The sequence below is a fragment of the Balaenoptera borealis genome (genome assembly GCF_965194805.1).
Source record: "Balaenoptera borealis genome assembly, chromosome: 7".
Lineage (NCBI taxonomy): Eukaryota > Metazoa > Chordata > Mammalia > Artiodactyla > Balaenopteridae > Balaenoptera > Balaenoptera borealis.
Window position 1 is genome coordinate 124,600,343 of NC_138864.1, and position 25,654 is coordinate 124,625,996.

The following is a 25,654-nucleotide window of genomic DNA, read 5'->3' on the forward strand; positions in this document are numbered from 1 at the left end:
CACTCCAGTCTCTGCCTCTGTCCTCATATGGCGTTCTTCCTTCTGTGTATCTGTCTCTCTGAGTCCAGATTTCCGCTTTTTATAAGGACACTAGTCATTGGCTCAGGACCCACACTACTCTAGTATGACCTCATCCTAACTACGTCTCCAAAGACCCTATTTCCAGATGAGGTCACATTCACAGGTGCTGGGGATCAGCTACAACATAGATTTTGAGAGGACAGAATTCAATGCCCCTCAAGTCCCAGGCAAACCGGGGCGGTTGGTCACTCAGCATGCTCTCAAGTCCTGTAGTCATAGAACTCCTACCTGTGGTCCCCCCTCACTCTTAGGTATCATTGCCTAAGCGGTTCTCAAAATGTGGTCCCTGAACCACTAGTAATAGCAGCCCTGGAACTTGCCAGAAATCCAGATGTCTTCGCGGAATCAGAAACTCTGGGCGTGAACCCCCCACCCCACCCCTTGTGCCTTCCAGGTGGCTCTGGAACGTGTCAGAGTTTGAGAACCAGTGGCCAGCAGATGAGCCGGCCCCGCAGGCATCACAGGGGAGTCGGTGGCCGACTTGGAGCCGTTTCCATCCTTTTACAACGTCACGCAACGCTCCAGTTACAGGCACAGAAAAGGTTGTGCCTCTGAATGATTTCTGCTCTGGGATAATACAAATCCACACGTCAGGGCCTAGGAATGTAACCTTTCCAGCTGCACCAGCTGTCAACACCAGGCTGGCACTCTGCTTAAGCCTTTTAGGGTAAAGTTCAGGACGTGTCAACCTCGCAGCGATGCCTATAGAAAAGCCAGAGATTACCGTATGGATTCACTTGGATTCTGCGTTGATCTGGTAATGATGGGAGAAGGAGGAGGGGCTAAAATGATGAAACACTAGGAAGCCAGCGACTCTTGCAGAGGGCGGCTCTCCCTGTGGGAGCAGCAGCCGGGAAAGGGCTGCTTTGTTTTTGGAAGAAATAAATCAAAGCTCTGCCTGGGCCTTTCTTGGGCAGCAGTAAGAACTGGGTGAAAGGTCTTGACTGCTGAGGCCATAATATTTCCAGGATCCTATGCTATTTCTTGAGAAAATTCATAACTTAAAAAGATGAGCTGGGAATTCCCTGGCGGTCCAGTGGTTAGGACTCCGTGCTTTCGCTGCCGAGAGCGTGGGTTCGATCCCTGGCTGGTGAACTAAGATCCTGCAAGCTGCATGGCGCAGCCAAAAAAAAAAAGAAAAAAAATGAGCCAAGGCCATTTCCCAGGTTGTACTAGAACGTGGGAGCTGGAGGGGCCTTTGAGCGTGATGACGACCTCAGAGGAAGGACCGAGGTCCCCACTCGGAATCTGAAGGAACAAGCTGTCTGTCCCCCGACCAGGGCTCATCCACTGCACGGCCACAGGGTTCGACGGGACGTGTGTGGGACTGAGCCCTGCAGGTCCAGAGGGACCTTCAGTGCATGTGACCATGAACTGTGGCAGACCCGCATGTCTTTTATTATCATGTGTTCTTGATACCTCGGGCCAGACTGGAAGGAAACTTTTTTTTTTTTGGTGTGGTAAACTTGCTTGTGGAAGTAATTTGTGATTCTCCATCTTGCCTTTTTGGATGTGCAGCCCCGTGATGATACGGCAGCACTGCCGGAATTCGGAGTCACCGACTATGGCAGGGGACGCACAGTTGGGGACCTCGGGAGCTTCAGAAAGCAGTGGAGGCCCTGCCGTCAGGTGGAAAACTCAGGCCGGGGGTCTGGGTCAGCTCGTCATCCGCAGGGCAATGGTCTGCACTTGTATTTGGGCTTTGGGAACAGCGAAGGTTTTCATACTTGGGTCCATTACAACAATCCCTGACAAAGGGAGGTTTCCTAGGTGCAGGAATCAAGGCCAGAGACTATAAAGAAGTGACCCAAAGATACGCACTAGCTGCAGAGATGGGACCACAACGGCTACATTCTTAGTCCGAGGCTCCATTTATTTGGGGTTCCCTGTGGGTATTGGGGTTGTGTTCACACGTGGAGTAGTGCGAACAATGAACTAAGAGTTGGGGGGTCTCTCTGGGATCAGGCCCCTCCTCTGAAAACAGATGCTAAGTTAGCTCTCAGCATCTTTGCAGTCCTAACTCCAGAGCCGACTTCCCCAAGTCATTCTAGGAAGCTATCAAAGGTACGGAAAGGTAATAAGGATGGGTAACACAAAAATGTTACTCAATGTAAAGTTTTTCTGGCTTAATGTAAAACTGTCCCCTCTTGGGGAGGTGAAGGAGTGGGGTGATTCTGGAATTTTCTGAGAATGCTTCTGAAGGCGCCCTGGTTTCCTGCTGGCACAGCCTCCATGGCAGCCTCTGTTCACCTGCACAACAGTCTCGGTCAACTGGAGTCACCAGGGCAGCCAGAAGCCTTCTGCAAGCAAGGCTCTCACATGTGGCTGCAGCCCGCAGGAGCTGGAGACATTTTTCTCTGGAGTCTAGACTTCTCCAAGAATTGTTAAACCTTGTTTCCATTTAGCCGATCATCTAAAAGGCAGCGGGCATGGGGCTTCCCTGGTGGCGCAGTGGTTAAGAATCCGCCTGCCAATGCAGGGGACACCGGTTCAAGCCCTGGCCCAGGAAGATCCCACATGCCGTGGAGCAGCTAAGCCCGTGCGCCACAACTACTGAGCCTGCGCTCTAGAGCCCACAAGCCACAACTACTGAGCCTGCATGCCACAACTACTGAAGCCCACGCGCCTAGAGCCCGTGCTCCGCAACAAGAGAAGCCACCGCAATGAGAAGCCCGCGCACCACAACAAAGAGTAGCCCCCGCTCGCCGCAGCTAAAGCCCACGTGCAGCAACGAAGACCCAACGCAGCCAAAACTAAATAAATAAATCAAAAAATAAAAAATAAAAGGCAGCGGCATGTTCTGCATCCTGACTTACCGTTAACGAAGACTGCTGCCGTCTGAGTCCGAGGCTGGCTGCACCAACAATGGTAGGGGCGCCCGGTAGCTGCACTCTTTCCTTGTTAGGAGCCGATAAGGGGTGGACCCAAGATTAAAGGCCATCCCGGGGCACTGTGTGAATGGTGAGGATTTCCTCTACCTGCAGCAGACACAGGCCAAGTTCCACGGAACCCGTCTAGGAAGCGGCCCATGCGAGGGCTCAGCTACTCATCCATTCAACAGACAAACAGCTACTGCGGAGACCCTGGGGGGTCGCCATCGGGGAGAGCGCAGGAAGACCCTTCAAGAACTCGGTGAGAACCCTGGCAAAAAACTGTCCAAATATATCACTTTTTCATAGGTCTGGAAATTAAAGGCTTGCACCAATCCAAGGGTGTTTAAGGAAACTGGCTGATTCTCAGCACAGCGAGATTTGTGGCACTGTCACTTGCCCTATTGCCAGACCCCTCCTTAGCAGCTGCATGCAGGGTCAGGATGGGGTTGGTGCTTTCTCAGCCCCCTGATCAGAAAACTGTCATCATCTGCAGTGTCTGGTAGTTCCCTGGAAAACCCCATCTGCAAGGCTTGTCTTTGACCTGACTGCCTTTTCCCTGAGGGTGTTTGTCAAAAACAATCAGTGGCAATTTATTTGACATTGAGGCAATGACAAACTAACAAAAAACCTCTTCTTTTTTTAACAAGAAAAGCTGGAGAATGAGATGCCCTAGAGACCCTGAGCAGGCACAATTATTACTAAAGGATTTTAAGCAAGGGGGTAACACAAAACAATTTATGTTTTAAACAAGTTGACTTGGGGAATTCCCTGGTGGTCCAGGGGTTAAGACTTGGGCTTTCACTGCCATGGACCCAGGTTTGACCCCTGGTCGGGGAACTAAGATCCCACAAGTGATGCGGTGTGGCAAAAAAAAAAAAAAAAAAAGTTGACTTGGGCTGCAGTAAATGATTTGGAGGGTGTGCTGTTAGAGACTAGTATGCAGTGAAGATGGAGAAAAGTGGACAAAATATAAGATTTTTGAAGGCAGGGCCCTTAGGATTTGTTGATGGATTGGCTGGGAGGGGACACAAGGGAAGAGGTAGAGGATGGCTCCCAAACTCCTACCTTTAGTATCTAGTGGATAATGGTGCCATTTCCCGAAACAGGGTCCAGGGGAGACCACGTTTTTAGGGAAAATCAAGAATTTGGGCATGATAAATTTCAGATGCCTATGAGACATCTAAGAGAAGACAAGCCTGGAGCCCACAGAGGTCAGGGTGGGAGAAATGAATTTTGGTCTTCAGGAAACACGGCAGTGAGAGCTATGTGACAGGATGAAGTCAAGGAAGGGGAGAAGGAAAAATGGCCCATTGAGAGGTTAACGGAGGAGGAAACAGCCAAGGAGACTAAGGCAGCAACAGTGAGCTGGGAGGAAGACCAGAAGGCGGAAACAGAGACCTTCAAAGAGAAGTCACCAACCGCGTGCAATGCTGCTGGAGGGTCAGGAAAGAGGCCAGGAAACACCTACTGGATTTGGTGACAAGGAGGTGATGAGCAATTCCGGCAAGAGCACCATCAGTGACACGGCGGGGACACATGGCAGTCTAGAGAGGGCGGGGAGTGAACAGACAATTTAGTTTTAGCAAAATTCCATCACATTAATTTGAATTTGTCCTGTGATTTTACACTTTGCATCATGAGCTGCAAAATAGCCTTGGATATACACCGAGTTTAGTATTCGCACCTACTGTACTTCAATGAATCTAAGACTGCATTGTATGTCCCACTAAGAAAAATGCTAAAATGGTGGAGGTGACAAGACCTCTGCTGGCCCCAGTGACGATGGCATTGTTTCATGATGAGATGGAGATCAAGGACTTCCAATATGATGAGGGCTCGGAGACGTACTTCTACCCCTGCCCGTGTGGGGATAACTTCTGCATCACCAAGGAAGATACGGAGAATGGGGAAGATGCGGCAACGCGCCCTGGCTGCTCTCTCATTATAAAAGTGATTTATGACAAAGATCAGTTTACGTGTGGAGGGACAGTCCCAGCCCCTTCCCCCAGCAAAGAACTAGTTAAATGCTGAAGACTTAGGACTCCAGAGCCTGAACTTTGGGGAATGAGCCAAGCTGGAAAAATCAAATGCAAAGTCACTGTCGTCTTCACGGGGACAATCATTTTGCAGTTTGCCGTTTGTTAGAGTGTGGATTCTTTCCATCAGCTGCCAAGTTCACCTCCAGTTGAAGCAAGTCCACCGCGTGACATACCTGAATTTTGTGCTTAGAACTTTGAATTGGAAGTGTTTTTAAGTTTTTTTATAGTTTTCTTTAGAAGGATATTTATTTATTTATTTATTTATTTTTGGCTGCGTTGGGTCTTCGTTGCTGCGCGCGGGCTTTCTCTAGTTGCGGCGAGCGGGGGCTACTCTTCGTCACGGTGTGCGGGCTTCTCATCGCGGTGGCTTCTCTTGTTGCGGAGCACGGGCTCTAGGCCCGCGGGCTTCAGCAGCTGTGGCACGTGTACTCAGTAGTTGTGGCGCACGGGCCCAGTTGCTCCGCGGCATGTGGGATCTTCCCGGACCAGGGATCGAACCCGTGTTCCCCTGCATTGGCTGGCGGACTCTTAACCACTGCGCCACCAGGGAAGTTCCGGAAGTGTTCTTAATTTTCCGTCCGAACTTAAAAGAAAATTTCAAATCAGAAAAAAAAAAGAAAAATGCTAAAATGTAAGGAAAGGTCTTAGGAGTGATGAAATACACTATAAAATAACGACATTTAAGTCAAACCTGGCGGTTCTAGGAATTTCTTCAGAAGGCTCAGATAACACATCATTAGCATCACTGACACAGTGAACGTGGTTACTGACTGTCGCTGACGCCTCTAAGGCAGTTTCCTCCCTGTAAATAGGGCGGCACCTGCTTCACAGGGTGGATGTAAAGCAAACCAGAAGAGGTACTGCTGACCGCCTTCCAACACCACCTCCAGGTCACGTGCCTCCCATCACTGGAGAGTACCTCTCGGCAACATCACACTCGGAACACATCACAAGCTCAGCCCATCAGATAATCCAATCAACCGTCCTGTGGACGGGTCACCGCACTGGGAAGCGGGACTGCCCGCCCTGTGCTATTCAAGGGGCAAGGTCAGACGTAAGTTCTACAGGGTGCAGACTTCTGTTGTGTTCATGGCACTTAGAACGGTGTGTAGCACACAGCAGGTGCTCAGAAAACATCTGAATGAACAGCTGAGCCACACCATGTAAAGAGATCCACGTCACCCCCAAACAGGGCAGCTAGGCCTAGAGGACATTCCATGAGAGTCAAACTGTAGTTGCCGGTAAGAACAGGCTGTCCCAAGATTCCATTTACACAGAAATAACTTCTCAGATGTAAAATGTTGCCTGGAGGAACTGAATCCGGATTTAATATGGTTCCATCCAGTGAGTACTGACACATATTAGGCCTAAGAATAAACCCTGTTAATAAGGAATGATACTACATTGCTAAAACTTACTTTTATTTAAAAAGTATTTGGTGGAGGTCTTCTAAGGCTCAAATTTCATCCTGGAATGATAAGACACAAACACTACAAAGATTCAAAATAATGGCATATTCTTTTTCTTAAAATTAATTAATTGTTGGCCATGTTGGGCCTTCGTTGCTGCACGCAGGCTTTCTCTAGTTGCGGCGAGCAGGGGCTATTCTTGGTTGCGGTGTGCTGGCTTCTCATTGCGGTGGTTTCTCTTGTTGCGGAGCACGGGCTCTAGGCGCACGGGCTTCGGTAGTTGTGGCATGCAGGCTCAGTAGTTGTGGCTCGCGTGCTCTAGAGCGCAGGCTCAGTAGCTGTGGCACACGGGCTTAGTTGCTCCGCGGCTTGTGGGATCTTCCCGGACCAGGGCTCGAACCGGTGTCCCCTGCATTGGCAGGTGGATTCTCAAACCACTGTGCCACCAGGGAAGTCCATAATGGCATATTCTAAAAACATAATTTTTCATTAAAAAATCAGTTACAAAGCAATATTATTTTATCAGTGGACTCAATAACATTTCCCTAAATGTTAGAAATGGCCCTGTGAAATTTTAACTGGGAAGGGACATCATTTAAAAAACTTTGTTCTGGACCGAGATGTGAGTCCTCTGGCCTTCCTCTCCACCTCCCACCTTGCTGTCTCAAATACTGGGCGGATTTCCAGCTTGAAGGATTGCATCCGGCTGGGGGCTACATGGGCCTGTCAAAGACGTGTGCATCCTGCGTTCCTGGCTTCCCTTGTTCGGAGACTGCCCTTTCTAGAGGGCTCTGTGCCTGTGCCTTGAAGGAAACAACCATGGGAAGAAAACAAATGTGTGTAAACTGCTATCAATAAATGACACCCAGACCTTCCAAAAAAAAAAAAAAAAAAAAAAAAAAAAAAAAAAAACTTCGTTCAACTTGAACTCTTAGAGTTGAGGTGATGGCCACCAGGCAACTGAAATCCTCGATTCTCCCTCAAAGCTGCTCTTGGCAGAACGGGAGGTAGGCAGTCTGGGTCTGAGGGAGGTTCATGAAGCCCTGACACAGAACACTTCCAGGCAATCTTCCCCATCCTTTAAACTCCTGGAGGTTTTGGGATAGTGACAGGCCAATCTATTTTCTAAGTCAGATCCTGTCTGCCGTGGACACCAAGCTAAGTAAAAGGAGGGACGGTAAGTGTCCCTTTACGTCCCCTTTTCTTCAAGTAGCTAAGAGACAAGCAAGAGGGTGGCCAGAAGGCTCTAAGTAAGCCCGCAGCCCCACCTGCATGAAACACTCCAACCAAGGTGGGGCCTTTGGGGCTGGGTGGGGAGAACGGTCATTATTGGGGAGCAACTCCCCTCACAGACGCCCCCAAGGTCACTTGGCTTTAGTCAACAGGAACTGCCCCCCCCCCCCAATTCGGGCACTCTACCCCAACTGCCCACAGCCGCCTGGTGGGCCACATCCTCCACTGGCTCCTGGAATCCAACCTGGAGCCTCCCCGGAGGCAGGGAAAGAAGCCCTCAGGAGGACAGGTTTTCTTCTTTAAAAGCCACACTGAGGCGCACGAGGATTAGGGTTTGCAGCTATTTTATTTACAAGTATACATTTAACACAATGAAATAAACACTGAAATATCCAAGCCTAGTTAATAGTAGTGTAACAATATGTATCATTTGGATGATTACATTATTTTAAACAACAAACTACACTGAAAAATTAATGCAATAAAATTCTTGGTCATAATATTATTAAGAAATACAATATATAAATTGAAAATATGATTGCTCAAAATTTGAAAATGGAAGTGAACTCATTTGGACCGAGTCAGAGTTTAACATAATCTGAAAGGAGGGGGTGGGGGAGAAGCTCTGACCCAAATGAAATCTTTCAGGTTAACAGAAGAGAAAGGAAGCAGAGTTTATCTTAAAGGATAACGGGCAGGCTGCCTCCTCAGGCAGGCCAGGTTCCCAGTGCCCTCAGGTTTTGCAGTAGAATCACATCACTGAGCAGGAAGACTTCCCTTGTGAAGCGGCCCCATCAATTTTTTCTGCCTCCAAAATTATCCTTCTAAAAACATCAACCGCAGTCTGAAACCAAAGAGAAAACCAGGGACAACGTTAGTGTTACAAGCGGAGCCACGAGGAACACGGGTGCTGCCGGCGGGCCTGGAGAAGGCCCACGGCCCGCCCTGCCCGCGGAGGTCCAGGCGTGGAGGCCCACGAGGTGGCCCCAGAGCCGCAGCAGCCGGGGCTCCCTCCCTCCCCCACCCCCACGTGGTGACTGCAGACCACCAGGACTAACGTCAAATCACACTTCTGGCCCCGTTTCCGCCAGTCACAGGAGGCCCGAGGAGCCGTCAGCCCCGGGCTCCCGCCTACTCCGCCTCCTGCGGCGCCTCTGGGCCTCCAGGGTGGAGTATCCCCTGCTTGCTCGCTCCCCTCGCCCGCCGGTGCCCTGGGACTACAGCAGGTGCCCTGGGACTACAGCAGCGCAGGGGCTCTTCTGCCTGGCCCCGCACCCCACCCCCTGCCTGTCACACCCTTTCCCCTCCCACTTCCTGAAAACTCTCCGCTCTGACTCTTAGGCCGTGAGATGACACCCATCCCCTCCGAGCCTGCTTCCTCCTAGAGCCCCGAGTCACCCCCGGCCTCACCCCCCTCCTCCAGGGCAGCAGCTCCACCTCCGCCACCACTCGCGCCACCCTGGCCTTGCACACCCGCCGGGGACCTCCTCTCTCCCGACCGCACCTCCCAGCCCCAGGGACCAGCCCTTCACAAGGAGGAGCCGCTATCATTTAGGGCAGGAAATCCTCACTTGGGCCGAACGTCAGTCCCTGTCCTTTAAATGCGGTCATTGTGATAATCCGAAAATGCTCCTGTTTCCAAAAGCCTCGCAGGGCAGCACCTAGATCTTGTCATCACCAAGCAGCCGCCCCCCTCCAGCCCCCACCTTCCTTCTCTCGCCTCCCGGGCCAGCGCAGACGTCTCCAGGGCAGTCACCGTCCTCCTACTCCCTTCCCTGCCATCTGTCTGCCGGCTCGCTGCCTGCGCCACACAGCGGACACAGCCCACGGACACACCTCCAGGACCCTGAACCCAAAGGGGACCCCTGGTGCCCCAGCAGCCCAACCACATTTCTCTGGTCCAGTCACCCCCCGGGATGAAGGGGTCATGCCTCTTCCTTCCACTGGGATCGCTGAACCTCTTCCCCACTCTCACCCTCGGCTGACGACTGGGTTCTACATTTCACTGGGGAAACAGAAGCAGCGTTCATAAGCGAACTCGCCATACTCCGTCCACCAATGACCATGCCCTTGAATCTGGGCTCATCTACTCTGGTTCCCTCTTTCCTGCTGGCACAAAGGAGGCACCCCTAAGTGAGCCCAAGCCAGCCCCAGGCCCACCTCTCCTGTCTAATTGAGGCCACTGACTTCAGCAAGCACCCTCCTTTCTGCATTACCAATTCCCCTCCTTTCCCACGACTATGCAGGCAAGTTGTTATTTATTTCATCCTAAAAAAATGCACAGGGCTTCCCTGGTGGCGCAGTGGTTTAGAATCCACCTACCAATGCAGGGGACACGGGTTTGAGCCCTGGTCAGGGAAGATCCCACATGCCGCGGAGTCCTTAAGCCCGTGCGCCACAACTACTGAGCCTGCGCCCTAGAGCACGCGAGCCACAACTACTGAGCCTGCATGCTGCAACTACTGAAGCCCGCATGCCTAGAGCCTGTGCTCCGCAACAAGAGAAGCCACCACAATGAGAAGCCTGTGAACCGCAACCAAGAGTAGCCCCCGCTCGCCACAACTAGAGAAAGCCTGCGCGCAGCAATGAAGACCCAACACAGCCAAAAAAAAAAAAAAAAAAAAAAGCACAGAAAAATGTGTGGAAAGACGCATGCCAAACTCTTACAAAAAAAATACAGCGTGCCTGGAATCTGGCTTTCTAGATAAATCTTAGCATTCTCCTTGATTACCTGTGTGATCTGACTCTGCCAAAATGCATTCTCTTCCATCAAATTGCTGAAATACAATTTGTGAAGGCTTCCACAGAAAATAAGCCAGAACTGCAAACATATCCCATAGTTCAGTAATAGTCAAAGTGCAGTATTCTCACTGACTTGATAATTTTTACCACTGTGCACTTTGTTATCAACAAATCTGACTGAACTCCACTGAGGATGGTTTATTTTAAAATACTGGATTTTTGCTAAGTAATACAAAGCTACATTTGAAAATTTATCAATAAAAAATTTGAGTTCACAGAGATTGGTCTCTGATCACGTGACTACTGATGTGGATGTCTCTTTACTACACAAATTCTCTCTCTTCCTACTACACAGACCAAGAGTAGTAAGCATTCTAGTATATGTGTGGATTAGAATCAATCACACCTCTTAACATAAGGGATTAGAATTACTTGGTTTCTCCCCACCTGCTGGGGAAAAACTCACTAGGCTTAGGATCCAATTGTCTTCAGCACACTCAACAACAAGGTGAGCGGTGTCACAAGAGCCACAACCGAGGGCTGAGAAGTGTCTAGACAACTGGTCAGGACTGCTGCTTTCCAAGGATATGCATATCATCACTGTATTTACCTAATTTGGGTACAAGAATCTTTCTGCCTTTAAGGATTATTTCACGTCGAGTAAGGTATTTGTTGATCTGATGAAGGTGCTAAAGTTAACCGAGACAACAGTGAGTTGGGACATCTGATCTTCTAGCTTGTCTGGGATGTTTGAGGTCACCGTACTGCACCCTTGCCTTCTTTTAGAGTTTTGGTTAATATCAGATAAATCTACTAAATTTATCAAAACTTTAAAAGAATTACAGCAGTTGGAATTTTTTCATTTTAACTTTAAGCCTTGAGCACAATTTCATCTTTTATATGGGTACTGAAAAGGCAGTATCCTACCTTCTAAAGGAAACTAAAAGGTTAAAAAGTAAATCTATCCAGAACCATATTAAAAATCTTAAGCTACGGTAAAGTATAGCATAAACTAGATAGAGAAAAGGCCTGCATCCTCCGACCAAAAAGTAGTTTAATAACATACCCTAAGCATACCATTATAGGTCACTCTCAAAAGATAAATTAACCTGAGGCAACACGCCTTACTAAGCAATCCCTCTTAACTACATTCGAGGTAGGGTCCATAAGGTGTCTACACCTTTGAGGATGCTGGAAGGAATAATAAAGCAACTGCCAGAGACGCACAGAACAGTAACACACAATGCACAGGGGCTATGTGAACCTACATGAATAGTGAAACTGCAGATGATGCCTACATAATTATACAGTCAAACAGAATACTTGTTTTAGGATCCTCAGATTTTCACCAAAGAGAAACACAACAGAGCGAAGTCAGCAAGCAGAACCAAAGATAGCTTAGGGCCATTCAACTTCACTCCTCCACGTCAAAAAAATTTTTAAATTGAGATAGTTGTTACGTAGCATATATTAGTTCTAGGTGTACAACATAATGACTTGATGTATGTATGTATTGTGAAATGACCACCACAATAAGTCTGGTCACACATAGTTACAAACTTTTTTTTCTTGTGATGAGAACTTTTAAGATCTACTCTTAGCAGTCTTCAAATATACAATATTGTTAACCATAGTCACCATGCTATACATCACATCCTCAGGACTTCTTTATTTTATAACTGGAAGTTTGTACCTTCTGACCACCTTCAAATTTTTATTATGCAAGTTTTGAAGCATACAGAAAAATGGGGACAATTGTATAATAACACAGAGCCCTGCTATCTGAGTTCAACAAATGTTAACATCTTTGCTATATTTGCTTGCTCTCCTTCTGTCCATCCCCCCCATCTATCCCATCTGAAACTAAGCTGCAGACATTATGAAACTCGGCCCCTACATACTATGGTTTGCATTTTCTAAGAATAAGGATATTCTCTTCATAATCCCAACACCATCATTACACCTAAGACAATTAACACCATTTCCCTAATATATCTAAAACGTAATCAAATCTCCCCAATTGACCAAAAATGTCTTTTACACGAGGGATTTTAGAACCAGATTCCATTTAAGGTTCACACACAGACTTTTTAATACAGAACGGTCTCTCTCTCTCCCTCAGGAACACTCTAATCTCTATTACACTTTGGTTATGCATAAGGCCCTCTCTTCCCATCCATCAGAAAGCATGGTGGAGAGGAGAGAGGACTAAATTTGGGTTAAATTTAAAATTTAGTCCAAGTTCTTATACCATATGAAATATAGAGTGACCTTAGAAAAGTTATTTACCTCTCTGGATCTTAAAACGCCTCACTTCTAAAACGAGACAGTTCAACTGGACGATCTTAAGGATAGATTAGACACCCAATAAATGTCTGATTTAACTCAGTTAAGCAGGACAGGTATCTGTCACTATCTCAGCTCCTCTTATCTGAATTCTCGCTCTCTGCACCAAACGGATGCAGGTAAATCTCTTGCTCTCTGGAACCTGGGAGTCAATTGCACAGATTTAACTTCCCTCACCGGGGACACAGGGGCAAACAGATTTGCCTATCAAGGGATACCTGGGTTGACCGAGCACCTAGTAGATTTAAAACCACTGTGCCGGACATTATGGAGAAAATGAAGGCCAGTGATACGGCCTTGAATCTCAGAATGAATTAAAGGGGATAAGAGAGAAGAAACTACTATTAATTTTAGCCGGACGAATCATGCAGGGGTCCAGGAGAAAGTGGAATTTAAGCAGAACCTTGAGGGCTGGGGTCTCAGTGGTGAAAGGTGGCGGAGCTGGGGAAGGACAGCTGACTGTACTCAACCACATCAAGCCACCCACCCTCACTGAACTACAGTTTCCTCACAGAAATGAAAGCCAGTTCATCTTATTTGAAGATCAAACAAGAGCACATGTTGAAAATACTTTAAGTATGTAGTTAATTAGAGAAAGGATATTTCAAGTCTGAGAAGAATGAGAGTAAAGGGGAGGCATCTGGAAGTACCCCTTGTATTTAATGAAGTGGGAGGAATTTGGTGCGACTGAAAAGTACAGGGATACAGTGAAAGAAGAAACCAGAAAAGTTCGAATCACACACTGCACTCAACATCACGCTGAGGGCTTTGGGGTTTGTTCTATAGATGATGGGCAACCCACTGACAGTTTTTAGTTGAGGTGACATCATCTGATCTGTAGCTTCAGAAGGTGAATGGCAGCAAACAGAAATATACTGGTGAGAACATGGAGGCAGGAGACAAGCTTGGACGTTCTAGGTCTAAATTAACGCCACGGAGGAAAAGGGAAAAGGAGATACGGGAAGTCTTCTGCAATAGAAGTGACATCCTTCCTCGGATATGCCTTTAAAGGACATCCGCAGGGCTGAAATTGGGAAAAATGCTTGTAAAATGGTTCTTAACAGTTTCTGTGTTAAAACAACACATGCACCTAACTCAGTTCCACCCAACAGAAAAAGGGGGGAGGTAAGGGTACAAAATTATTGCCAAAGTGATGTAAGATCATTCTTGTTTCTTTTCTATGCCTGCACTTACTTCTGTACCAGCCTTTAGTATGAAACAAAAATAAGACTGTATGTTCTCAAAGGAAGTATTGCCTTTACTATTAATTTCTATTTATCCTAGAAATATTCTAGGTCCCATTTTAAGTAGAATACTGACTGAATTAAAACATCAATAGTATCGTCCTAAAACAACCCAGAGATGGGTATTAGAAATGGTGGAAGGATGAAGACTGAACAGGAGTGATGAAGATGGTGGTGAGATGCTGACTGAGAGGAACGTAGGCCCATTAATGATGGAATGCAGGGCAAAATGAAGTTTAAAAAACACGTACCTGATTTTCTTTAGCAGAAGATTCCAAAAAAGCTGCGTTCCAAGATTCTGCTAACGCTTTCCCTTCTTCATAACTGATCACCCTAATGGAAAAAGAAAACTCTAATTAAAGTACTTTGCTCTTTATTATATAGAACATCTATGATTGATTTATGAAACAGGCGCCACGTTAATCAGCTTTGTCCCTTATGAAGCAGAAGCACGCTCGGTTCAGTGCTCTCGTCCAGCGTGTAACGCAGAGAAGCATTTCCGTGACCCCTGACCTGGGGAACCGAGCGGACGCTGCCTCATGGGGTGGCCACGCCTGCTCCAGCGAGTAGAACAGGACGCCAACACGCCAGCGTCTGCAACAACGGACTATTCTGAAGCCAGCTCGGCTACAAGCACCCAAAGGCGGGGCAATCCCGAAAGGGCCCTCGGTGCCGTCCCGCCGGCGTTCGGCCAGTGAGCCTCTTCCTCTAGTGTCAGGCTCCTCCCCTGTTCACAGCTCTAATCCTAAGCCCGGGACTCAAAAAACTATTTGTTGAATAAATGAGTGCTACCACTGTCTTTTTAGAGTCTGCTTTATGCAAAATGGTAAAAGAATCTAAAGATAATTTTCTATAGTGTTTGCGCTCTTTTTTCAGAGGAAACATTTTCCAAGACAGGTGAGATTTTTACTGCAGTTTTGCTTCTGTGATGCACGGTCACCGCCACATTTCTGAACACAGAAAGACAGAGATATGCTACAGCTAAAAATATTCTTGCTATAAGAACAATGATTAAAAATGAAACTTCAGTGACTAAATCGTCTTAGACTTGACTTTATAAATCAGTATTTAGAAGCTACATACCTTTCCATATGTAGGTCTTTCTTATTCCCAACCAACATAATAGGTATCCTATTAATACAAGGGAAAAAAAAGCCAAAGTACCCTAGTCAGTGCCCGATTTGATTGTTCAGAAGATACTATTATCAGTATCTAACAAAAGAGATAAACTATCACTACTTACTGTACTTTCCCCACCATATCCAACAGTTTGCCATGGATAACTTTGATCACTTCAAAGCTATAAAACAAAAAGCATGAAATCAGACATCCATTTTAGTGGTGATGTTTTAAAACGTTTGTTATGTAATATTTATAGTGGGAAAAATGGAAAATGTCATAGACTCACCATTTTAATATAAAGTAAACCGAACACAAGGAATTCCTTTATTTTTTTCCTACCACTTTTTCACATGTGCGTATATTCAACACTCGGCAGCCCTTACTGAGAATATTCAAAGTAGAATAGGTGAGATATTTAAATGGGAAAGTCTACAACTGGGCTGATTTAATCTCTGAATAAACATTTGCAGAATGTTGCTTAGCGAGAGGGCCCTAGCAATCAGCCTGTGCTCCACACTAATATGGTGAAAACACGCAAAAAGTAAATTAATGCATTTCCCATTGCAATCAGCAGAAAAGCTCAGATCATGTTCAGTCACTATCTAGCTAGGCAGCCTGAGGTAAGAAATAAGAGTTTTTTACTCCATCAGTGTAAGAGAACACCTAAATGGGATAATTTTTTGCCCTTAACAACCTGTTTGTTCCACAAGACAACCACTAAAAACCATTAAAGTCTAGTTGTTACTACTGCCAATTCCAGCATTAATCCCTTAGAAGGATTAATGCCATCTAAGCACAGCAAATAAACTCAAGCAAGCAGAAGTGGGCCTTACCTTTTGATTGATGTAACAGAATACACAAGAATATAACCATTAATATCTATGGAGTATGTCTGAGGAAAGATGGAATATTCATCCTGTGAAAGAAAAAACAATTACATTTGAGTAGCAGAACAAGCAATCTCACATATCACATGGTCAAAGAAATCAACGTAAACAAAAAATGGATTAATCTGTTATTCTAGAGACATAGCCTACACACTCAAGATTTACTTAGGACTGGTTTGGGGGCAATAATATGCTTTAAGCCAATATTGAAAAATGACCCAGGCTATTCTAAGACCTTTTCTTCTTTCTTCCTTCCTTCCTCTCTTCCTCCCTCCCTCCCTCCCTCCCTTTCTCTCTTTCTTTTTGCCACGCAGAATGCAGGATCCTAATTCCCCAACCAGGGATCGAACCCATGTCCCCTGCATTGGGAGCGCAGAGTCCTAACCACTGGACCACCAGGGAAGTCCCTATTCTAAGACTTCTGAGGGACAGCTAACGTCTGCTGCAGTTCCTGGGAGAAGAAGATGGAAGGAATAAAAAGACTGGTTCCGTGATCTTGTATCAAGGGAAAAGCACCACCACCTCTTATTTATGGACCTAAAAGTCCAGAGTCCTTAGGCCTCACAGTAAATTCACAAGTGCTACTAGTTTATTCCCTAAGTGTGTATTTTCACCTATTTTCTGCACATGAGTCACAATGGCCTGAGCCCAAGGTACCAGTCATTAGTGGGTTGCTACCAGCGCTTGAAAAAGAGGAAGAGAGAAGAGAAACAAAACACTAGACTCAGTCGGTATATTCAGATTTTTAGGATCAAATGAGCTATATATTGAGCAACTTCAGGAATTAGAAAGACAGGTACGCATTATGCAATAGCCTGTTAGTACCAGTTTTACAATGCTTTAAGAAAAACCCTGCTGCTTTAGATGCAGAATTATCAAGGACTACAAGAGCATTTAATGTCAGTGCAGTACTCAAGAGTGCCACTGTATGGTACAAACATTTCCTTCTCAGTTGAAATATAATTGTTAATATACCACACATCCCAGGCACTGTTACAGAAAAATCACGGCAAGCCACCCTTACATTAAGTAACTAACTGTCTCTGTTAACTCTGCAATTCCATAGTGTGATTACGATGATGACCCTGAGTCACTGCCCTATGTTAAAGTGTCTTAAAAAAAAAAAATAAAGAAAAGTAAGTTTTACTATCAACTCTCTGATATTATAGTCATTAATCACAATAGCATTTCAACATCACAGAGCTTACTACATATGCAAAATAAAACCTTCTTTGATTTCATTAATAGTACAACTTTCATTAAGTTGAATTCATTTTAGTGTTGATGTTGAAAAACAAGTTGTTAATGGAATGAGAGATCTTTCGACCCAGATTAAAAACAAAATTTCAAATGATTTTAGTCACCAGCTCAGCTACAGCAGACCCAAAGTTCAAATTACCTTTTTCCTGAAGTCAAGATGTGGGAAAAAAGAAAAGGATAATCATATTCAAGAAGTACAGAGTAAAAAATAGAAAGTATAACAGAGGAAAAAGACCCTCAGCTTTAAAGCAACCAAAAAGGACAAAATTCCTAGTAATAAGCCTAAGAAAATAAAAGTATGTGATCCATCTGAAGAAATCTTAAAATACTCCCAAGAGATAAATCAGCGGAAGAGTGTGCCAGGGTCTTCAGCAAGAATATGTAGAATCATAAGGATATCCACTAATTAATCCTAAATTAATATACGAATGTCACATAATCCTGATAAAAAGTATACTTCCGGAGAAAGAATAGCAACTGCAGAGGCAGGTGGGTGGAAACCATAAAGCTACGGTAATTAAAATAGTGCAGTACTAGCTCATGAATGGAGCAGACAGGGAAATCTACAAAGACCCAAGTAGTCATGGGAAGTAGGTATATGATAATACTGGCATTTCAAACCGGTAAGGATAAAAAGTAACCCTCAACAAAATGTACAGGGAACAAATGCAGCGCCATCTGGGGGGAAATGGCTAAGTTGGATCTCTACCTCAAACCTTAGCAAAAATGTATTCCAGAGGAATAAAAGATCTGAAGATGAAAACTGAAACTAGGTACATAGTGGATGGGAGAATTTTAAAAAACTAGTATTGGTTAAAAAGAGATTAATAAATTCAACCACATGAAAATGAAGATGTTCTTCATGGCTGAAAACCTCCCAAACAAAAAACATAAACAAAAGACGGACTGAAAATAAAACAGAACCCTGCAGCTAATTTTCTTTTTTTAAGGTATATTTATTTATTTATTTATATTTTTTGGGCTGCGTCGGGTCTTAGTTGCGGCGCATCGGATCTTTTGTCATGGTATGCAGGCTTCTCTCTAGTTGTGGCGTGCGGGTTTTCTCTCTCTAGTTGTGGCGTGCGGGCTCTGTAGTTTGCAGCACACGGGCTCTCTAGTTGAGGCATGTGGGCTCAGTAGTTGCAGCATGCAGGCTTAGCTGCCTCACGGATGTGGGATCTTAGTTCCCCGACCAGGGATTGAACCCGTGTCCCCTGCATTGGAAGGTGGATTCTTTACCACTGGAACGTCAGGGAAGTTCCGCAGCTCATTTTCTAGTGCTAATTTTCTTCACACATTAAGTGATCTTTCAACTCAACAAGCAAAGACCATCCTCCCAATAGACAAGGGCGAAGTACATGAATAGACAGGATAATGTGCAGAAAGGAAATATAATACAAATGCCCTCAAACACAGGAAAATATGATCAAATTCCTTCATAAGAAGAAAAACACGACACTGAGATACTATTTTTTCACCCAGCAGATTGGCAAATATCAAAAGATGTGGTAACCCGTTGTGTTGGCGAGGGTGTAGGGAAACAGGCACGCCTATTCACTGCTGCCAAGAATGTGACCCTATGGTCCAGCAATCCCACACCCAGGACATCTTCTTACATACATACCATCCTTCTAAAGTAACACAAGATACTGGCTGTGGCACTGCTGGTGGTGGCACAACTGCAAACAACCTAACTGCTGATCAATAGTTAAATTACGATGTATCCAAACAATGGGACATTATGCAGCCATGGGGGGAAGAAAAGAGCCCGTATACACTGATACGGAATAACCTCCAAGATGGAGATATAGAGACACGCTACTTTTTGTGTAGAAAAGAAAAAAAATAGTTTAAAACTATATTTGCATGTTCACGTATAAAACAGCTTGGAAGCATTTACTAGAAACTGATAATGGGTTACTGTTGGCGGAGTGGAGCTAAGATAGCTACAGTGGAAAGATTTAATTTTGACTATTTACCTTTTTGTGTTATTTTATTTCTATAACATGTACATGTATTATTATTATTTTTTAAATGAATTTAAAACTTTTTTTTTTAAAAGGGAATTTGACAGTAAAATTGACTGTCTCTGAGTCACTTGTCATTGAGTTTACTTAAATTAGGTCAAAACAAAATATTTCAAGCAAACTAAAAATAATCCACTCACTCTGCTCATTATCACCCCTAGCTGGGCAATTAAATCAGCTGTGTAAAATAAACTGCTAAATGAACAGTACTTGCTATCATAATCATTTTTCCTTGCTACCAGCAGTCTCAACCCCATGATATGAATCCAATTTAAAAACAGTTCTTAGAGCAGTAAATATAAGTGTTATCTCAACCAATTTCTACAGAACGAGGGCAGGACCGTGGCATAAGGAAATACCACCCCTGTTGCACCATCGTGAATTGCAAATACCAGCATAACCTTTTACGGTCTCCCAACTGTGAATATAGCCTTTTGGAACTATTAGCTGCAATGAGAACAAATTATTCGAAGTAGCTAAATCTGAATATATTTTGTGCAAAAATTCTCTAAATATTCTTAGCCAGCGGTAACAAAGCCCGAAAGAGCGAGACAGCAGAGCCAGGAATTAACCTATGCTCTTTGCATACTCACACTGTACACTCATTCCCTGAGAGCTCTGATCCTTTTGGGGTCATTCTTTATATTGCTCTATCATTAAAACAGTTAAAGGCGTGTGATGTCCAAGTGTACATTTATGCTTTGGAGCAAAACAGAATCTCTGAGGAACACACGTTCTATTTTCATAAGGAGAGTCAATATAAAGAAATTTCTCTCCCGAGAAATGTTTTCAAGGACAGCTCTCCTTCAAGTATAACAGACTCCTGCCCGACTCCCACTCACATTGTGAACCTCAACTGAGTTTCCATGCTAGGCCACCACTCTAGCCTCAGTGGCATCAAAGAACTACAAGTAAGGATCAAGTTCTGTTGAAGCTCATAAATCGCCTCTAAAACATATAACAATCCTGTGAAGGCAGGCACCACAGTTATCACCATTATACAGATGAAACGTATGAGGCACAGAAAAGTTTGTTACCTTTCTCAAGGTCAACAAGTTAGTAAGAAAACCTAGGATTCAAATCCAGGCAGTGTGACTGCAGAGCCCAAGCTCCAAACAACTACAAAATACTGATTCTCCTTCTGGCCTATTATAAAATGAATTGCTATAGTTACGTTACGTGAAAGTAATTTATCAATCTGCATCCTTACCCTTACTTTCCACAAGCTTAATGAAAATTCAAAACAAAGATATAAAAGCAAACCGAAATCCCTTTTTTTTTTTTTTGGCCGCGTTGGGTCTTCATTGTTGCGTGCTGGCTTTCTCTAGTTGCGGCAAGCGGGGGCTATTCTTCATTGCAGTGCACGGGCTCTAGGTGCGCGGGCTCAGTAGCTGTGGCACACGGGCTTAGCTGCTCTGCGACATGTGGAATCTTCCCGGACCAGGGATCGAACCCGTGTGCCCTGCATTGGCAGGGGGATTCTTTCTTTTTTAATGGATTTTTAAAAATTGTTATACATACATACATACATATATTTATTTATGGCTGCGTTGGGTCTTCGTTGCTGCACGCGGGCTTTCTCTAGTTGCGGCAAGCGGGGGCTACTCTTCATTGCGGTGTGTGGGCTTCTCACTGCGATGGCTTCTCTTTGTTGCGGAGCACGGGCTCTAGGCGCGTGGGTTTCAGTAGTTGTGGCACGTGGGCTCAGTAGTTGTGGCTCACGGGCTCTAGAGCGCAGGCTTAGTAGTTGTGGCACATGGGCTTAGTTGCTCTGCAGTGTGTGGGATCTTCCCGGAACAGGGCTCGAACCCGTGTCCCCTGCATTGGCAGGAGGACTCCTAACCACCGCGCCACCAGGGAATTCACAGCAGGAGGATTCTTAACCGCTGCGCCACCAGGGAAGTCCCAAACCGAAATCTTGATCGTGTCAGACTCCCATATTTCTGCACCCAGGACACTCTCAGCTTATACTTGTTGTCCCAGCCTGACTGCTACCAGTGTCCCCCTTCACTCTTAGAAGTGTCTTGTTTTAGGTAATAAATTACACAACTGCCTGAACTATTATAAAAAATACCAACACTAAGAATCCAGAACAAGGTCCTAGCCCAGAGGCTCTTCCTACACTAACTTCTAAGATAAGCTGCGTTCTCTATGTCGTCAATCGCTAATGGAGACTTCTGTTATTTCCCTTGTTCCAACAGGCTCCCATTCTATCAATAGGCAGGTACCCCGTAGAGTAAAAGCCTAGGATGGCTCTGCTCCAAGAAAACCACCATGAGGTCTGAAGACGAAAGCCCAGCACATCCACCGTGGATGTGGAGTGAATGACTTATGTTATAGCTCTCTGACATACATATTTGACTTTTTTATTTGAAGCTTCCAGAATGGAAACTCCAGGGTTCCTCCAGTGCTCAAACGACCCAATACAGCTATTTTCTTGCTTCACTAGGGGGGTTACACTTTCCTTCTATGCTCACTTCAAAATATAAAGCAGAGGGAGTTCATTCCAAACCTGCAAGACAGGCCACATCTTTCTAGGTCTATGCCAGTTTCCCCAGGTTCCAGAAAAAAGCCTCCATTTAACACGGCAGACCAGTCTACCCTACACTCACCCTCTTGCTAGTCTGATCCTTTGTCGGTTATAAGATGCAAGGTGACATCCCAGCTTCTTTACATGCCCCACCCTCCAGTCAACAGTAATAAATCCAGCCGAACAAAATGGTTTCTAGTAAAAGCAGTACTGGGTGGCACGGAATGGGGAAGGTGAGCTGTCAAAAGGGTTCTCTAGGCTCCCTTCAGGTTCTCTTAACTTCCTTCATCCTCTGCTTCCAGTCAATTCCTCTGGCGATCCAGTCCCCACATCACTGCCACATTAACCTGTGCCTACCTTTTTTGGGGGTTACTCACCTTTGGCAGTTACTGTCTAGCAAATCAAATCGACACTCTTTAATCTTGTAATCCTATAATATATCCAATACAACCAGCTCATTTCTACCCTATGCCTTTCCCAGGCCTTTCCCCTAGAAAAGATCAACTTCTCTTCTTAATGTAGGAGGATACATATTACAAAGGGAGGAAAAGGGCTAATGTGATTCTCTGATACAGAATCAACCTTTAGAAAATAGAAAACAACTAACCTTTAATAAATATAAACCTTCACAATGTTATGATGAATATATTTAAAACCATTCTACAGTAGAAAAACAAGTTAATTATTTGAAAAACTTCCGTAAATATCTTAGAAAAGACAAAGTAGACAGCCTGTTAACATCCCAACACACATAAATCACGAGGGGTTTTCTTGGCAGTGCCATTGTGTTTAAGCGTCAGTGGCAGGGCTAGGACTGTCGGGTGCGCTATATGGGATTCTGACACACTTACCTGCCCAGCTGTATCTACAAGTTGAAGATGATATTCTTGTCCATTTACTGTGATCAATTTTGTGAAAGCTACAGTGAAAAAGGAATTAAATATTAGCTAGAAAAACGTGAACTTTGGATCACTGAAAGCTCAAACAATGACAACCAATTAAGCAGAGTCCTTAGTAATCTCATAAAAAGATCCCACAAAACAAAAAAGAATATCTGAGTTTATAGATTGTTCCTTACTTCCATTATTTAACTAAGCAACGCTGACTAAAACCAATGTTGGGTAAACCTTGAACCTTTTTCAAAGAAACAAAGTAGGCAACGCTTCCAATCTTATAAAAGTGATCTGAATGCTCTAGCTGTGGACAGTCTTTTCCTCTTGTGAAAAAGTGAAATATATTACATAAAGTCTGAGTTCTAGAATGAACCAAAAGCACACAACTTGTCATTAATTTATAGCAAGTCTGGTGCCAGAGCACCAAGAGCTGATGTTAACTGAAGCGCTAAGAACTTTCAGTACCTAGAAAATTAGCAATTTTATTGAGAGAGGACAGCAACAGAACATGTTCTGTGTGAAGCTATCATCTCCACTTAGCTGAAAGATGCAAGCAACTTGTCACAACAACCTTTCCCTATCTGGGGGGAAATCAGACTCAAATAACTTCGGGAAAATTCACAATTCTAAGGAGACAGACTTCAAATAAATGGAGAGGAAAGAACTATTAATAGTAACAGGATATTAAAAAGTAACCATCTGGAACCCTGATAATGAAATGGAACAGATTTCTTCCGTACACCCCGTCCCAGCCATCTTGACTCACAATGAGTCTTCAAATCTCCTGACTGGAACCGGGCAACAGAATGTATCCCTTGAACAGCTGAGAGAGGACCCACTTTTGCCCACTTTGTCCCACAGACAAAAGAGAAAGCAAAAAGAGACAGATGAAAATCAGGGGAGAAAACCCTTAACAAGGAGGAGAGAAAGATCTTATCTGAATGATGAATTCCACTGGGAGAGAAAGGATGGCTGAAAGAGAAGCAATAATCAAAGATACTCATACCAGCACCATACTTTTCTGATGTGGGCAGGGCTGCTAGAATCAGGGGAGTGAAAATTACAGACCAGACTACTCAAGCCAATTGCCACACTTTATATCATTCTTGTGCCCTTTCTGAAAATTATCACTGTAATGAAATAGTCAAACTAGATGAAAACTGAATGAGAATATATCAAGATAGGGAGTACCCAATATAAACTGTTTTCATCATTTCTAAGAAAGAAATTCTATTGGAATTTTTTTCCCCCACGTTGTAACCCCTCGGAACTTGGGACGCTTAGTGCCCTGACGGTGCTCTTGATCACCGTCGGCCAGGGGGCAGTCATGATGTTCCTGGGTGGAAACCTGCTCATCGACACCTCAGTCAGGTAAGATCAAAGGTGCGTCTTAGACTCGATGAAAATTCTGTAAGGAACGCTGGTGAGCAACAAACCTGTAACCTTCAATTAGAAGTAAGTAGTTGTGGTTATGAAGTGTAATGGAATTATTATGAAAAGATTATTGAAACAAAACATTCATTCATTCAAGAACTATTTTTTGAGCGCCTATGATCACCACCAGCATTGTTCTAGGTGTTCGAGACACTGCAGTCTCTGACCTCGGTGAGCTGACATCCCAGTAAAAGGAGGAAGAAGCAGACAGACAGAGAGGCAAACAAGACATACACACAGTCAGGTATCTTCTCTGTGAGAAGCATCCAGGCAGAGCCTAAACTGCAAGTGAAGAAGTAAGAAAGGCAAGGAAAAGTGAGAAGGCAAAGCAGCTGAGCCTGCGAGAGAACGGCTGGAGACGAGGCAGGAGACGTTATTAGGACACGGTGAGGACCGCAGGTTTTTATTCAGAATGTGACGGGAAAACCAAGGGTTTTGAGCACGGAGTAACCTGGTCTGATTTATATTTTAGAAAGATCACTCTGGCTATGCTGTGAATAACTGAAACGGACAAAAGTGGCTAAGGGACATCAGTAGGAGCCCACAATATAGTGGCTACGTAGACTATCGTGATGGAAGGATGACGGTGGCCTGGACTAGCGGGGCGGAGACGGAGGCGTGAGAAATGCTGGGTTCTGGATGTGCTGCACAGGTAGGACCCGAAGGATTTTCTGGTCGACTGGAAGTAGGTGCGAGAGAAAGGGGATCAGGGTGACTCCAAAGTACAAACGCACGATGTACCATCCATCAACAGAGGGAAAGCCTGGAGGAGCAGCACGGGGTGGGGGGGGGTGGGGGGGAGGGAGCAGGGGCTGGGTTTAGGTATGTTCAGTTGGAAAGCCCACGAAATACCATTTCAGGGGAGAGGAGAGGCTGGGGGCTGTGGTGAGCCAAGCAAGTTCTTGGAGAGCGAGGGTCACAAGAAAGCAAGTGCAGGGAGAGCCAGAGGGGCACCTGTGATGCCGGGTCAGAAAAACACGAAAATTCAGCCAAGGAGGCTGGGGGAGTACTGGCTAGTGAGGGAAGAGACACACAAGAAATAAGATATTAATAAACGTTTTAGTATTTCGTTGCATATAAAAAGGATGTAAATCCTCCTACACATGGCAGTGAAATGAAATTGAAGACCTTCCATCTGCCACAGGAAAACTGCCTCTTCTTGTTACTATAGAAAAAAGGGAAGTGTAATGAGAGGTATGTCTGTCAGTTCCATAAACCAGGAACAGATTCTCCTACGCCCTCCTTGTGTAGAAAGGCAAAGCTGGCTCTCTCCGGGTATCACTTTCCTCTCTCCCTCCCTTTTTCAATCGCTGGAGAAATTAATCCAATTTCCAACCTAAAACCCCGAGACTGCCCTAAGCAGACTAATAGCCACTTACTAGTTAAACCTACTAATAAGCAAGGTAATAAGAGATTTCTAAAATTGGATATTCACAAAGTAAGATTTGTATTACTAAAGTGTATTGAGAACTCCTAATTCATATCCTACTGAGAAGTCTACCCACCATGCAATGCTTGATAATGCTGCAAAACT

The 25,654-nt window shown here is 44.9% G+C and overlaps 1 protein-coding gene, 1 long non-coding RNA gene and 1 pseudogene across 4 annotated transcripts in view; 1 reads left to right on the top strand and 2 right to left on the bottom strand.

Moving 5' to 3' along the window:
- Nucleotides 1-848: 848 nt before the first annotated feature.
- Nucleotides 849-7,842, top strand: LOC309631989 (diphthamide biosynthesis protein 3 pseudogene; annotated as a pseudogene). Its single transcript has one exon. The product of its transcript is annotated as a diphthamide biosynthesis protein 3 pseudogene (transcript).
- Nucleotides 7,843-7,962: 120 nt separating this feature from the next.
- The window catches only part of RHEB (Ras homolog, mTORC1 binding), a 46,621-nt gene continuing 28,929 nt past the window's right edge, over nt 7,963-25,654 (bottom strand). Inside the window, exons 3-8 of one of the 2 annotated variants that reach the window (XM_082399013.1) lie at nt 22,645-22,712; nt 15,923-16,005; nt 15,211-15,267; nt 15,051-15,098; nt 14,219-14,300; nt 7,963-8,479 (exon numbers count right to left, since the gene is read on the bottom strand). In XM_082399013.1, the coding sequence (XP_082255139.1) occupies nt 8,387-8,479; nt 14,219-14,300; nt 15,051-15,098; nt 15,211-15,267; nt 15,923-16,005; nt 22,645-22,712 (431 nt within the window). In that variant the 3' untranslated portion in view covers nt 7,963-8,386. The remainder of the gene's footprint in view (nt 8,480-14,218; nt 14,301-15,050; nt 15,099-15,210; nt 15,268-15,922; nt 16,006-22,644; nt 22,713-25,654) is intronic. The other variant, XM_082399014.1, reaches the window with a different exon arrangement.
- Nucleotides 20,807-22,638, bottom strand: LOC309632005. The gene is made up of 2 exons (XR_014246694.1): nt 22,171-22,638; nt 20,807-21,081 (listed from the first exon to the last, which is right to left on the bottom strand). It is a non-coding gene; the product is annotated as an uncharacterized lncRNA (long non-coding RNA).